General features: G+C 33.6%; 2 protein-coding genes and 2 long non-coding RNA genes across 5 annotated transcripts in view; all 4 read left to right on the top strand.

Moving 5' to 3' along the window:
* On the top strand, positions 2,704-3,135 carry LOC110265330. The gene has a single exon (XM_021108278.1). The coding sequence runs from the start codon at positions 2,704-2,706 to the stop codon at positions 3,133-3,135; it is 432 nt and encodes a 143-aa protein (XP_020963937.1).
* The window catches only part of LOC110265965, a 20,733-nt gene continuing 9,540 nt past the window's right edge, over positions 4,839-16,031 (top strand). The window contains exon 1 of the long non-coding RNA XR_002352678.1: positions 4,839-5,052. This is a non-coding gene — a long non-coding RNA (uncharacterized LOC110265965). The remainder of the gene's footprint in view (positions 5,053-16,031) is intronic.
* Positions 6,750-7,150, top strand: LOC110265964. The gene is made up of 2 exons (XR_002352677.1): positions 6,750-6,810; positions 6,917-7,150. It is a non-coding gene; the product is annotated as an uncharacterized LOC110265964 (long non-coding RNA).
* Positions 15,446-16,031, top strand: part of LOC107612095 — a 2,860-nt gene continuing 2,274 nt past the window's right edge. For both annotated transcript variants that reach the window (XR_002352676.1, XM_016313923.2), the window contains exons 1-3: positions 15,446-15,606; positions 15,724-15,816; positions 15,888-15,995. The gene's annotated coding sequence lies outside the window, so the exon portion shown is untranslated. The remainder of the gene's footprint in view (positions 15,607-15,723; positions 15,817-15,887; positions 15,996-16,031) is intronic.

Raw genomic sequence — 16,031 nt, forward strand, 5'->3', positions numbered from 1 at the left:
CCCACCCCACTCCCACTCCCTCTTCCTCTCCCTCGTCCCCTCCTCTCTGAAACTGAAGAAATTGAAATTGAAAGAAAAAAAACCCTAGCCACCCACAGCCACCTAACCCGTGGCCACCGCAGCCCCCACAGCCCCGCATCGTTGTCATCGCCGAACCCTTCTCTCCCTTCTCTCTCTATCGCCTTCTTTGTCTCTCTGTTGCCGGTCCTCGCCGTGGGTCGTCATCGTCGCTTCTCCTCTCCTCGCTGTGGCTTGGCGTCGCCGCTTCTCCACTCCTTGTCGTGGGTCATCATTGCTTCTCCCTTTCTCCCCAGCGTCGTTTCTGCTTCTCCCATCCTCGTTGTTTATGCGTCTCTTCTCCACACCGTGCCTCGCCGTTATTGCTTCTCTTTTCCGTGTGGTGTCTCCCAATCGCAGTTTATCTCCGGCCAAAATTTTCAAATTTTCAACCCTCATGTCTCAAGTCTCAGACTAACTCTCTCTGACTCTATTCATCTGAAATCTGAAGTTTATTATGAATATACATATGTATTATTGATGATTCTGAGTTTTGAGATATTAATTTTTGAATTTTTATTTGATTTCTGTGTTGATGAGTTATAAATTCAATTGTTTAATTTATTAATTCTGCTGAGATTGATTTTTAAATCCAATCTGTTGTACTTGTTATTTTGGTGAATTGTTTTGCTGTTATTGATTTAAAATAAAAACATTGCCACAATTATATCTTGTGTTGTTTATGATGATTTATTCTAATTTTGGATTGGTGATTCTGGTTGCTGATTTTCAATCCAATCTGTTGTACTTGTTATTTTGGTGAATTGTTTTACTGTTATTGATTCAAAATAAAAGCATTGCCACAATTCTATCTTGTGTTGTTTATGCTGATTTATTCTGATTTTGGATTGGTGATTCTGGTTGCTGATTTTCAATCCAATCTGTTGTACTTGTTATTTTGGTGAATTTTTTTGCTATTGTTGATTCAAAATAAAAGCATTGCCACAATTCTATCTTGTGTTGTTTATGCTGATTTATTCTGATTTTGGATTGGTGACTGTGGTTGCTGATTTTCTGATTCTGAATTGTTGATGGTGTTATGGTGCATGCTTCATTGCATTGTGCTGGATGGCTGAAATTTTTTTAATTTTGAGATGTTTATGGTTGATTCTGACTGCTTTGCTTATGCTGGAATTTTTTATTTATACTTTTTTACTATATTTTGTTGTTGATTATTTGTGAATTTTTAATAATAAAAAATTATGAAAAATTATATATTTCTATTTATCTTCTTAGGCATTATTAGTACATGAAAATTTCAAATTTCAACTCAAGATATGGTCCATGGTCTAAGACTTAACATAATGGGAATCTTTTTTGCTTTGGCTCTCTATCCGTATGTATCATTATTATTCACTAGTCACTACAAAGTACAAACCAATTTATTTCTATCTATGCAACTATCTCTCTAACCCTACACTCTCATTTAACTTTGCTTTTGGTTCCATTCTACCATGAAAAACGTATACAGAGAGAGTGAGTTCACAATAACTCCACTTTCAAGTCCCAACCATTATACAAGAAAGAAACAACAATTATTTTTAGTTATATCTATAAATAAAATTAAATAATCAAAGGTTATGCTTTCTTCTTTTGAAATCCCCCAAGAGATTCCCCTTCTCTTTTCAACTGCTAAGGTCACTTAGCACTAAATAAATTAAAGATGCAATTTCCTTCCCCTTCTGCTTTTTTGGATAGTAGTGGATACATACAATACTATACTTAAATAAATAAATAAAACAAGATAAGGTTGAATCGTTGAACATGAATGTGATGAACAGAATGCAAGCTAAGTCTTTATTGATCTAGAGTACTTAGTGTTTAGAAGTGAGAAGATATTTTTGAGAATGAATTCAAAATTACTAAACATATATATCTTGACAGATATTCGATTTGACAAAGAAGATTAGATTTGTTTAAGTTAAAACAATCACACGCGCAACTTGCCAATGCCCCCTATCTTGTTCTTAATAAAGAAAATATATATTTTAGGTAAGTTTGTTTGATTATTTTAAAAAGACAAATTTTAGTTAAATACATTTTTTAAGCATCACCCTTCCTTCACTAGCTTAGCTTGCATATTCTTTGCATTTGATAGGATCAAGTATTTTTGCTACTTCATTTTCTGATTATTTTTTATTTCACATCTAATGGATCGGAGCAAAGAATTATCACAATGAGTAATAGTAAGTCACTTTTAAAGGTTTTAATTAATTAATACTAATAGCTTTTAATTGAAAATTGTTATTTATTGCCCTTTGTTTCATCTCATTAGGGTGCAATGGATGTTGACTCGGAACCACTCAGTTCACAAGACAACATAGAAGATTGCATGATGACTGGTGTGAAAGAAAATGTTAACTGCACTTGTGATTGCGGTGTCAGCAGTAGTAAGTGTGTGTCTGTGATGGCTGATGATATAACCAGACCTTTGAAACATCAGATGCAGCTTATAATTTGTATGTACGTTATGCGAGGTGTCTCGGATTTGGAGTTTTCAAGGGTGATACAGCACATGGAAGAGATGGAACATAGTGCAGAAGGAGGTTTTTTTGCAGCAAGGAAGGAAAGAGGGCCGAGAAATACATATCTAGTTCAAGTAGGAAAAGGGAGCATAGAGCGCTGACTCACACTGGTTGTGAAGTCATGCTTGCGGTGTATTTTGACACCAAAACTTTGACTTGGAGGGTTAAAAAATTAGTCGAGAACCACAACCACGATCTTGTCCCACAATGCTTGGTACACCTAATTCCAAACCGCCGAAGGTTGACTGAGGTACAAAAAGTTCAGGCAAATACCATGCATGATCATGGTCTTCCAACCTCTAAAATAATAGGATTAATGGTAGGCCAAGCCGATGGTTATGCCAATGTCGGGTTCACAAAGAAGGACCTAGATAATCACTTTCAAAGAACTCGCCGTGCAAAGCTCATTGGTGGGGATTCCAATGCGACGATTAGCTATCTACTTGGGAAAGCCGATGTCGACCCAATGGCCATGGCAAGGTACAGTGCTACTGATGAAGGTTGGATGGCAAATTTATTTTGGGCAGACGAAATCTGTAGTTCCAATTATTAGTGCTTTGGAGATGTGCTTGCATTCGATACAACCTACCGGAAGAATAAGTACAGAAGGCCGTTGGTAATCTTCTCAGGTTGTAACCATCACCGCTAAACATGTATGTTTGGCTTTGCCTTGGTAGAGGACGAACGAACAGCAACATATACGTGGCTATTGCAAAACTTTCTAGAAGTCATGCTGAATAAGTCTCCCAGTGTTGTGGTCACAGACGGTGACGAAGCAATAAAGGCAGTGATTCGAGACATCTTTCCAGCTGCAAATCACCGATTATGTGGTTGGCACATTCAGAAGAATGTAATGGCAAACATAAAAAACAAAAATTTTTCCAATGACTTCTGAAGATTTTGTATGCTCCATGGCATTCGGATGAATTTGAAGAATATTGGGAGAATATGATAAAAAAAATATGGGTTGGTGAAATATGAATGGGTTCTAAATGAATATGAGAAGAGGAAAAGTTGGACAAGCGCTTACTTGAGGGATAAATTCTGTACTGGATTTAGAACAACATCAAGGTGTAAGGCGATAAACAACTTCATCAAGATGTTTATTTGCATTTGCCAAAGTCTTCTAGAGTTGGTCCAAAATCTTGAACATGCTCTTAGGGACTATAGAAACAATGAATTAGTTTCTCAATTTAAGATGCTATATGGGGAGCCCGTTCTAACTACTGGGCTAGAAGCATTGGAGCTTTCTGCTGCCAATTTTTACACAAGGGAGATTCTTAGAGAAGTAAAAAGGAGATTTAAGGAGTGGTCGCATTAGATGTAATAAATGAGGAAAACATATCAACTACTGTTGCGTTAAAAGTTAAGGAGTGTGACAGGAGACAACATATAAATAACGTACTTTATGATCGCAATACTGAGCATATGGAGTGTGAATGTAGTCAGTGGAGTAGTGAAGGCATTCCTTGTAGCCACATGTTTTGTGCAATGAAAATGGTAGGTTTACAGAAGTTGCCAGATAGTCTTCTTTTGAAAAGATGGTCGAAGGATACCAAGAAGTATCTAGATGAAAGTTCTGCTGGAGGCACTACGCAAGACAGAGAAAGAGAATTTTTAATGCGCTATGGCGCATTGTCAGTGGCAGCTACGTGGATGGTATTCTTAGGAGCTTAAGATGGTCCTTCTTTCCATGACACTATGAATGAAGTCTGTCATTGGACCCAAACACTAGAACAAAAATCTGGCTTGAAAAGACAAACAAGAGATTCTCCCACGCCAAACTTTGTTGGTGACCCTTCAGTGGTCAAGACAAAAGGAGCACCCAAGGGAAAAAAGGATAGGGGTAAACGGAGATGCACTAAATGCAACAGTGCTGGTCTTGTAAAGAATAAATGTCCTGTGAGGAATGACGGTGACGATTTGGGTGATAAGACTGGTAGTGGCACGCAAGCTAGCTTTGCTACTGAAGAGGTCAGTAAGATACAATATTGCATTAGTGGTTACTTGAATTAAAATAAACTGGTAACCTCTATGTTGTAGTTATACTTGATAGCAATTTTGACTCCATGTATTATTTTTTCATAGGAGCTTCCCAAGGACCCTATGGCTTCTCAAGAGACATTAGTAGTGCCAAATACAGAAGTAAATGCATTTGTGCAGCAAGAATGTGGGCTAGGTGATTCAGGATTGATTAATAGCCATGAAACTCCCATCCCACTGTATGGAAGTCATCAGTGCCTATTACAGGTATAAATAATAAGAGATGAATAATTGCATTATTGAAACTTAGTGTTTTGGTAAGTTTTAAACTATTTGAAATCAAATTATGATTCGCTGAAGTCCTTTTTATTTCTCTCAAATTTGTTTGTGCTGTGGAGAACAGGTTGTACAACAAGGACATTATTCGAAGTTCAATGGGATGCAGTAGCATGTACTTGTATATACTCATGAGAGTATAGTTTAAGATGTTATTTAAATTCTTGGATTTCAAATAGTAGTGCTTTGAGGTTGATATAAATTTTTTATAATTAAATTTTTAGATATTTATCATAACTTGTCATCGTTACACTCAGCTAAAATGTGCAGAAGGATTCAATAATTTTTATTTATATAGTTAAAATTATTGTTGATTCTTATTCATGCTATAATTCAAAAGGGTCTCTTCTTGGTTCTTATTCATGCTAAAATGCATGCTAAAATTCTGTTTGATTTACGAAATGCATGGAAAAATTATTATAACTATAATATACCTTCCATGGTTGATGTCTCAACAAGTATCAATCTGTGTGCTAAAGGAAAAGATGATTTGGAACCTGTGTTATCTTCCTGAGAAAAAGAGAGTATTGGAGTAGCAAATGATAAATGCATATTTTTTTTGTCTGAGTAATATATTAGGAAATAGGATGATACTATCTTATTGCGTCGTTCCTAGGCTTGCAAGCTGAATTTGTTGCATTAGATGTTATACTGCTAAACTGTGGCATTAAAGCAGTCAATAGTAGCTGATATCGGTTTAGTTACTCTAGTAATAGAGGGAGTTAGTGATACTTAAGAGAGCCATAGCAAAATATTTTTATCAGTGAGGTCTTTGCAAATGCACCTTTCTTCATCTCAGCAGAGGTTGTCGGTGCTTTGGATGCAAGGTAAATATATTAAAGATTGCACTCATGTATGATTTCCTCTATTTTGATGTTAATTTTCAAGTTTTTCATTTTCAGCAAAAATGATGACTACAAAGAGATAACTGTTCCAGCTGGAGAAACTTATAAGGTATATTTACAAGTCCTGGAAAATATCTTCATTTCTATTTTTCCCTTAATTGTGACAGCTGCTTATTTTCTTTTTGCATCTGATCATCTTTTTGAAATGTAGGAATTAAAATTATATTGATACATATGTGAGTAGGTGAAAAAACTGCATAATTATCTGGTTGTGATCTAATTAAATTCATTTGCGCTTTAAAAGGTTGCATTTGAGGGGGACCTATAAAATTATAAACAACTGAAACAAAGTGATGAATATAAAACTATATTTGGCCATGTCAATATTTGTAGTATTCATTGGAGATAAGGAAAGGACAGTGATGAAAGACTAATGCAATCAATACTATCAATACGTAGACAAAAGAAAATAAAGAAATCTTAGACAAGAGTAATGCAAATCTACTAAAAGCACAAAAATCCTAAAATGATCAGAGTTGCCATTATCATGGGTAGCTATCGACTAAGATGCTAGAAAGAAAAGGAAATCATGTGACTGACTTTGTGATTCAATTCAATTTTTCTTTTCCACAAAAACATGTGGCATCTCCTTTTTTTTCTTTCGAGTTCAAATTTTAAAATTTAAAATCCATATCATGTTACTGGACAGTTTCAGTTGAATCAATTGGACTTGTCTTTTCTTAGGTTTTGCTCTCAATAGACTCTGTAAACTCGTACATTGCTTTGGATTTTTACTAGTACAAGGAAATATAAACATGGTATTGCTACAGTACAACATTTTTTATTTGAAGAATTCATGATATTTTCCTTGCATTCGTATGAGGTGAAATTTCTGTTTTTTGTGGTTTATTGTCAGGATATTTGATTTAGTTTCGAGTTTTTAAGTCCTTCATGGTGGTTGATTGTTTTGGCACAGCTGATGTTACCGTACCGCCGCTACAAGTCTAATGGGTGGAAGCTCTAAGCTGATATGGGACAACACGTACTCAACCTTTTTTAAAAAGGTATGCAAATTTTGCTGCACTCATTTCATGTTGTTACACTTTTTTAATCTGATAATTTTTATTGCACTAAACGGGAATTTTGTTATGCGCATTATATGAGATGCAGGTAGTGCGATACAAGGTAGATTGTATACCACCAGTCACAAAGCCCGTGGAATCTTACTGAATCAAGGGAAGGTTATTCATTTTAATCTTGCTGTAAACAAAAATTTCCATTTCCGTTATATTCACTGCTGGATTAATAGGCATTAATATGTCTATTAATCCTCTTTTTATCTATTAAACGTGTGTAATAGTAACAACAGTGAGATTAATGAAGATGATAATTATTTTATATTTTTAATTAAAAGATCTTGGATCTAAGTTTTAGAAATAGTAAAAAATCTCGCTAACTCCCATTATATATATAGATGTGGAGGGTAAGGAAATATCTGCACACAATTTCTTTATTATTTAAAGCGGCATATTTTATTTGCTTATATTATGTGTATATCTTGTGATCGTATATGAAGATTGATCAAGAGAATTTATAGTTTAGAATTTAGGTTTTGTTTAGTTTCTGTTCCAGGATAATAGACCCAAGGACAATATTGGAAGATATAAATCAAATCTCTCTCTTTTGATTTTTGCTATAATGAATAGAGTTTAAAAAGTGCGTAAGTCTCATGTTTAGTTTAAACGACAAAACAAATGACTAAAATAAATTCTTTTTGGTTAAAAAGAAAAAATAAAAAATCCAAATTTTTAATAGGTTTTTTTTTTCCTTTTTGCTCATCTTATGTAGATTTTTTTTGAGGATCAACAAAGGTCAATTCTATATATTTTGGTAATTAAAGTTTTAATACTATGTCATAATATATTTTGTTTCAAAAGTTCAAATTTATAGATAAAAGTACATGAGTTGTCAAAAATGTTTATTTATATACTCACTGAGTCTGAAATGTTGCTGCAAATTGCAACATATATTAGTCGGCAAAAAATGTGGATATGTTCAACTCTTAATCTGGCAAATCTCTTGTAAATTTTCATAAATAAAAATAACATCTATGAAAAAAGTTTATGAAGTTGTATCCTCATTACAGGAACTAGGTAACATGCGAAAACAACTCATAAAAAATGCATTCCTTATTTGATATTTTATAATGAACCTGTCAATTGCATATTCTTTTTTGTGCAATGCTTGTAACTCTTATGCTAACTAAAACACCCCTGGCCTGCTGATGGGAACAACAATTTGTACATCATAGGAAACAGGGGTGATTGGCTGCTATATAGCTAGCTTTTATGACCCTTATATTGAGTAGAACATACAATTAAATGCAAACCGTTGATAAAATTCAACAATCACTCACAAAGGGCAAAGTTTGAATATGAAACAGCACGTACATCAATTAACTGAAATAAATCATTATCAATAGAAAGATCCACATATATTTGAATAGTCCAAAAGAAATAAGTGCAAGATATAAAGATAGCTTGTATTTCAAAGAAAATTAAAATGATCTAATTCAATCCATAACTACTAATAACAAGCAACTAAAATCCTAAGTTTGCAGGACAAACTGCTGCATCTTTTTATTCCAATCAGTGACAACAAGCTCCACTATGATATCCTGCTTCGAGTTATTAAAGTCATTCACCAAATCCATAGTCAGGCACATCCTTGTGTAATCATTGACAACCTAACAGACAGTAACAATGATATCACATAATGGAATAAACATAACTTTATTATCGAGGCTCCAAAAGCGATTGAGGTGCATCCATTGAGCGACCCAAATACCACAGTCATTCCTTTGCCACAATTCAATGCACATATTAAGGAAGCAATATAACAAAAGAACAAACAGCCAGAAAATCGAATTTATACTTTGAAAAATGGTATATTTAAACTTACAATTTGGCAGATTGTTGTGGGACAGCTGGCTCATTGAATTTATACTTAGAAAATTGAATGTTTCTAAAGGAAAGTGTTTCACCGAAGTTCTTGTTGGATAAAAAATTTTCAAGGTAATTTAACACATTGTTAATGACACTCTTACGCTCTGTCATTAATGTGCACTTTTTGAAAGAGTCCAGATATCTCACGGTCTCGTTAAGTAAATCAACCACTATGAGAAACCAATGGCCATTGAGGTAAACTGGTACAAAAATCTACAACAACATTTGAAAAATAACCTTAACTAAAAACAGCCATGAAATATTATTATACGAATTAATTGAAAGTTTGATAAAATTAACGAACCTTGTGTAAACTGGCAAGGTCTCCCATGAAGTTATCCTTGATCACTACTACATTCTGAACATTTGGTAACATTTATTGCTTAACATTTGTAAAAGTGTTAGTGATTATTATAAAATTATATATAAGGTAACATTTATAATGAAATGTTAGTAAATATATATAATTTTTTTAAAAAACTTCAAAAATGTTAGCTATTCCTATAACACTCTCTGCAAATCAAATCAGAGACCTAACCTAACGGCTGGGATGGAAGAAAGATCGGGAGCTTGCTAGCGCTCTCAATCTCACTCCAAATTTTGTTCTTCTTCGCACTCTCTCGCTCTCAATCTCACTGGCGCTCTCAATCATGCTCCTCCGCTCTTTGAATCTCTCTCTCATTTTAACAACTTCTAAGGTTGGGTTTGTTATTCTCTGTTTTGAGGTGAGTCTAATGGAGAAGAAGAAGAACCTCCTTTCGTGTTCTTTCTTCTCTTACTGATTTTGATCCAGATCTGAATCATGCATATGTAATTTGTAAAATCCAAAAAATTAATAAATGATTAGATAATAAATTAATTATTAATTAAATAAATTAGAAAATGGAATTTTATTGTTTAGCGGGGTAGAACTAATTAAAATAAGAATTTTGACACTAATTTCAAAGAATTTGACTCAAAATTGGGCCGATACAAACTGGGCCCGTATTGGGCCCAAAGCTCAAACCAATGAGGTTTTAATGAAGGGAAACAACCCTTCCTTCCCCATTTTCAACACAGAACACGCTGCATGCAATGGAGGAAGGGGGAAGAACAAATCCTTGTTCTTGAAATTTCAATCCAACGTAACTTTTGATCCAAAGCTTTGATTGACGAGCCGTCAGCGGCCACGCGTTCGTCTCAAAATTCTCTAGAAATTCCACTAATCAATTTGGTAAGAAATTCACTTTTTCTTACCCAAATACTTCCTCTTCAGTTTTGAATTTAAGGGAATTTTGGTATTAAGGATTTTGTGATTTTGGTATCTTAGGACCAAATTAACTTGTGGATTTTGTTGGGTTTGACTCACTTGAGTTATGGGCAATGTAAGAATCCTAACCCTCTTGTGAAATTGTGAGATTTTGAGTTTAGGGATTAACTATAGTGATATATGTGGTTTAGATGGAATTTTGTTGGTGAAAAATCAAATTGGAGGTCAAACTTGTGAAATTGAAGCTTTGGATCAATTTTTGGAAGATAGGATTCATTGGTGAGGGGCGGTGGTTGATAGCTTGTGTTGCAAGGAATGCTTGAGGTGTTCCGAGTTTATCGGAAAATCGACCAAGGTATGGTTTTGATTTTTCGTATATAATATGTAATGTGTCGTGAAAATTTAGGCTAGTTAACCCATAGGATAAGTTGAATTGATTGTTGGTTATTGAATAAAATTGTCTATTGGGTTATGTTGAGGATAATTGTTAAATTGGTGTTATGGAATTGGTTAAGTGGATTATGAGGTGTTGAATGTTGAGTTGTCTGTGAGAATATGTTGTTTGTGATAATTGATGAGGATATTAAATAATGATAATGATAATAGGATGACTTGTGAATTGTGTTGCATTGGTTTATGATATGTATATGAATGAATGATTTATAATGAAATTATTTTAAGCTTTGACCTGGCAAGGTTCATGGTAGTTTACCGCTTGCCTAGTGTCGAGATGTGTGTGGGGTTCGTGGTGGTTTACCACCCACATATTTTTAAATGAAATGCTTTGTGGGATTCGTGGTGGTGTACCGCCCATGTGTGTGTGTTGTTTTTCAAATGAAGATCTTGTGAGGTTCGTGGTGGTGTACCGCTCGCAATGGTGGGGTTCGTGGTGGTGTACCGCCTATCAGTTTTCAAGAGGATGATATTTGGGTTAGCTACCGAGTGTGTCGGGTTCTGGAAAAGTAACCGACACGTGAGCTCACGGTCAGTAGGACAGGCATGCATCATGTTACATTTGTTTGCTTTGTTTGGGTGTGCATACTTGTTTTGGTTTGCCTATCTGATCAATTTTGTATAACTGGTAACTGTGATACTTGCTGTAACTGTTCTTTAAATATGTTTGCCTTGTATTTGCCTGTGCTTGTGATTGTCTTTCTATTTTGAGTACTTTGGTGGTGGACTGATAATAATGATGATTTATTTTGAACCGGGCCGAAGGATGGGTTGAGTTTATTTGGGCCGGAGGCTGGGCTGGTTTGATTTGGGCCATAAGCCGTGACTGGTTGGATCAATGGTAAGGATTGGTTAATAATGATTTATGAGTAAGTGGTAAAATGTATAAAATGTTATGTTAGGTTAATGTGAAAGCAAGGGATAGAGATATATTGTTATTTGGGTACCTTAGAGAGTTTTACCAAATTTATGGTTCAGTTTACTCCTTTAAGTTTTATAATTTGAGTGTCGAAGTTCTAGGATTGCCTTTGGCTTTTCCGGGACCTTATTTATTATATATGTGGGCACCTTAACCATATTGAGAACCCCCGGTTCTCATCCCATACAATATTGTTATTTTTCAGATATAGGTTGAGAAGCACCACTCTATATTCTGGAGATTCTGATGAAGTGAAGAACTCTTGGGACTCAGGGGCGTATTTTGTTTTTATTTATATCTATATATAGACTCTCCACCTTGTATTTTAAGTTGTCCCTCTTAGAGGTTGACTCGGAAAAATAGGTTGTCATTTTTCTACTTTACGTCATTTTGGGATTCTCATGTCTATATGTATATATATTTATATGCTCTGCCCAGTTTTAACTTCGCGAGCTGGGTCAGGAGCCTTCTTATCTGTATCTTGAAACTCTCTTATTCTACTTTGTTACGTTGTCTCTTCGTGAGTGTTGCACTTTTTGTTTTGATTTCCTTCAAAGGCTCCTAGTTATAAACTCTTTCAAACTATATTATATATATAATTTTATTTTTAGAGGTCATAATACCTCACCACCTCAGTCTTATGACTTAAGCATAAGATAAAGTGTGGTAGGGTGTTACATAATTTCTCGCATCTGGTTCATCCTCTTGTCGCCTGCATTGTCGTTGCACCGTCCTCTTCTCGCCTAAGCCATCGTCTTCTCCCTGCACAATCGTCTTCTCGGCGGTTCCATCGCTTGCTCGTCCCACGGCTTAGTGAGTTTCAGTTCAGTTATCTTCTTTCTTCTTCAATCTTCTTTAACCTTTACTTGATAATTAATATGTAATTAGTGTGATGTATAATTATTAGTTAATTTAGGTTTTCAATTGGTTATTTAGTAGTTAGGTTTTGAATTTAGGTTTTAATTAAGTTGTTTATTTGAATTAAGGTATAAATGAGTTTAATTACCCTGACTTTTTAATTATTATTCATTCTATTTTTCCATTTGACTATAACAATTCTAGTATTTAATTACACAAAAATGTTTGCTGGTGATGATAAACAAGTTAAATGTTGGAATCTTTAATAGAATAAGGTGTTTGTCGCAAGAGGCATGGAGGTTCATTTGGACAAGGCTTAGCTGCTGTTACTGTTGTTGGCTAAACAAATGCTAAATTTTCCACTGCTAAATTTTTTATTGAAGAAAATTACTCCATCATCTGAATAAAAATTACTCCATCATCGGTGAAGAACCCCATGCCTACTATCACTATGGCTGTTATGTGGTACCATTGCGTTCGAGTTGAATCAAGGGCCTCAAGAACTTCTAACCCCATGGTTAATGATAGTACTACCTAATTAGCTTGCTGTTATTTGTGGCCTTTTATTTGCAATCATATATGTATGCCTCTTCTCGGTATTTATATATGTTCATTAATTTAGTTACATACATAGTTAAAAATTGAAGTTACTGAAAAATAATTAATTAATCAGACAGCATAGCTATGGCTAATAATGGGCATTGAATCCTATATATCTACCATGCTTAGGTGATGTCAACAAGAACACTTGGGATGGCTATGTTTTATATGGATATTCTCCTTGCAATGATCAACAAAGCAAGAAGGATTATGATTATTTATTGCTTTCTTTTTAAAAATTTATAAAAGAACTAAATTATTATTGTGTACAAAGTGAATGAGCATGTGGTCCTGGCATTGTTATAACATTTTATTTTTAGCTGCTTCAGAATATTTACAGTACCATCAAAATCAATTAAATGTGTGTGAAAACCTTGATACACAAAATCTATGTGTTTTTGTATTTTGGGGTAACACAAAAATGTGTCAGCTGTGTGCAATGCTTATGAGTTATGATATGGAATAATTTAAATTTAAAGGTGTTAGTCGCAATAAGGTGTTATGTAGTATTAAATCTCATTCATCACTGCTAAATTTTCCATATTCTGTGTTTGGCTGACTTGAGAATGTACCAAAATAAAAAATGCAGGGGACCCGGCTTGGAAGTGCAGATCCTAAGGGATGTTTCAGTGAGTACTTCTCATTGTCTGAATTGATATTGGAATCAAATTTTTGAAGTTCAAGTTGCTTCAGTCGGCACTTGTTACTATTATATTATTAGAATGGAAAATCTATAAAGTTCTTTAATTTAAAGTTTGAATAGTTTATTCTTCCCGTCTAAAATTTTAATTTATGAAGTATGATAAAGTTATCACCTCCTATTGTATTCATCAATTTATCGGTGCTTGATGTGTGAAAAAAAATGTTTCCTAAAATATTTCTTTTTTACTTTATTGTAGGTTAGTTAATGCTTAAAATTTTCACATGATTAGTTGATGTTTATCCCCTTTATTTCCTGAGAAGATCTTTTTAACTAGAAATTCTGAAGTCATAGGAGATCCGGATCTTCCAGACTATTAAACTTTGAGCAGAGAACACTAACTCACTTTAAAATCAATATAGATTCCTTGGTTTACGTTAGTTGAATTTTGCACATGGGTGGGTTATAATTATACACAACATAATATTTACATATTTAAGTAGAAGGCAGCTGAATATTTCTGATTCTAGGACCACTAACATTTTTCTTTGAAATTTGGATAAGGCTTTGTTTATCTTTTCATTTACGAATTTATTATTTTCATTTTATTTTATTTTAACAAAATAATATTCATCTTTTTCTAATTTGTAATTGGACTGGAGGAAGCTTTTTCACTCTTGTTCCCTCCTAATATGAGCACATCTCCTTCCTTGTAAATGACTTTGAAAAGGATCCAACGCTATCTAATATTGTTCTGCTATTTATGCTTTGAATGTAATAATACATGTTTATTATTTTCTACTTAATACTGCTTGTTCTGCTTGAATGATTACTATATCAAATTGGTATGCATGCTAATACCGCTTTCATGAAAAAATATTACAATTATTAGTTTAGATAGGAGATTCTTCTATTTCTTTTTTCATGCATCAACTATAAACTATATATCTTTGAGCTTTGGCCTTGAGATTTTATCTTACGTACTTTCTATAATTGTTATAGTGTTATGGCAAACAAGAAAGACAAAGCTTTAAGGTCAAGCATCTCAATGAGAAATATTATCTATGAACAAGAAGAGCAAATTGGATTAGGTCTTCGTCAATCCTGATTAATATCAACTGTGAAGAAAAGTAAAGGATTGAAAGGTAGTTCTATGGTTAATATCATGGTGAGATAAAGGATACTGCATCAAGCCTTTCTCAAACACCTTTAGTACCATATGCCAATGATGACAGTAAGTGTGCCTTTATTCCATGTAATTTGAAAGAAATAAAACAATGACTTTTTTATTTCCTACTTGTGTATGTGTATTTCATTCTTGAATTTGATAATACCTTAATATTATTGGCTTATTTTTAAAAAAAAGAAAAAAAAAACAAAAACAACAAGTTAGGAAACTGAGATATTTTTTTACTTTTGTCACAGTTAATCTATTCCCTTTCAAATGACTTTTGCTTTTAATACTTGATAACAAGACTAGTTTTAGCATCATCCCAAACTAATGATGATGATGATAGTAAGTAATTATGTTTTATGTTTAGTTTAATATTTATAATCAATGTGTATTATTTTTGCATTATTATCTTTTATTTATTTATTTCTATAACAGGACCAGCAACCAAAAGAAAAAGGGGTCCGACAAAGTGCCTTAAAACTCATGGTTTAAGCTATGAGGATCGGATGCCAATAAGATTAAATAAGCATGGTCAACCAATTGGTTACAATCGAGCTAAGTTAAGCAGTCATTTAGGGAATTTGGTTAGAAATGCACATCTTGCTCCATTGACATACACAAGTTGGCATGGACTTAAAGATAATTGGGAAGATTTGTGAGAAGCTACCATTGTATTACACTTTTACCTCTTTTAACTTAGGTTTTTTTTTCTTTATTGATCATAAAAACTAAGTATTAATTACTACATCATGGTGCAGGGAAAGTTTGACATTGGAGCAGGAGCAAAAGGGTGGGTTTTCAAAACCTTAGGTTCATCTTAGAGGACATATAAAATTCGTTTAAAAATGCAATATTTTAAGGAAAATATGCCACTAGTTTACAATATAAAGAATTGTCCTCGAACTGTTTCACTTGAACATTGGAAGATTCTTGTTTAATTTTGGAGCCTTGATATGATTAAGGTATATTAATTCTTAGCATGTAATTTCCATGACATTAAAATTAGTTATACTATCTAATTTTGCTTGTTTGTGTATTTTTAGGCTTAATTATTCAATTATATTTTTATGATTTTAAAGGAACAAAGCAAGAAGAATAAAGCTAGTAGAGCAAAGAATACAAGTCAGCATACAACAGGATAAAAAACATTTGCTGAAATACATGAAGAGGAGGTAGAATTAATTTGTTCACACTTGTCTTATTTGCATTTGTTTTTTTAGTTGATTGTGCTTTTTCTTAACAGGCAATGAAAAATCCTAATAGAGGAGAACCATCTCGGGTGAACATGTTCTTTTTAACACACAAGCCAAGAGATGGAAAACCAATGAGTGAGGGAACAAGAATAATTTTTGTAAGATATGTATTTCTTTTAATATATATATATATT

The sequence above is a fragment of the Arachis ipaensis genome, chromosome B08, assembly GCF_000816755.2.
Source record: "Arachis ipaensis cultivar K30076 chromosome B08, Araip1.1, whole genome shotgun sequence".
In the NCBI taxonomy this organism is placed as follows: Eukaryota; Viridiplantae; Streptophyta; class Magnoliopsida; order Fabales; family Fabaceae; genus Arachis; species Arachis ipaensis.

Coding starts and splice junctions, on each gene's coding strand:
- LOC110265330 (XM_021108278.1), top strand. CDS start 2,704: ATGCTTGCGGTGTATTTTGACACCAAAACTTTGACTTGGAGGGTTAAA.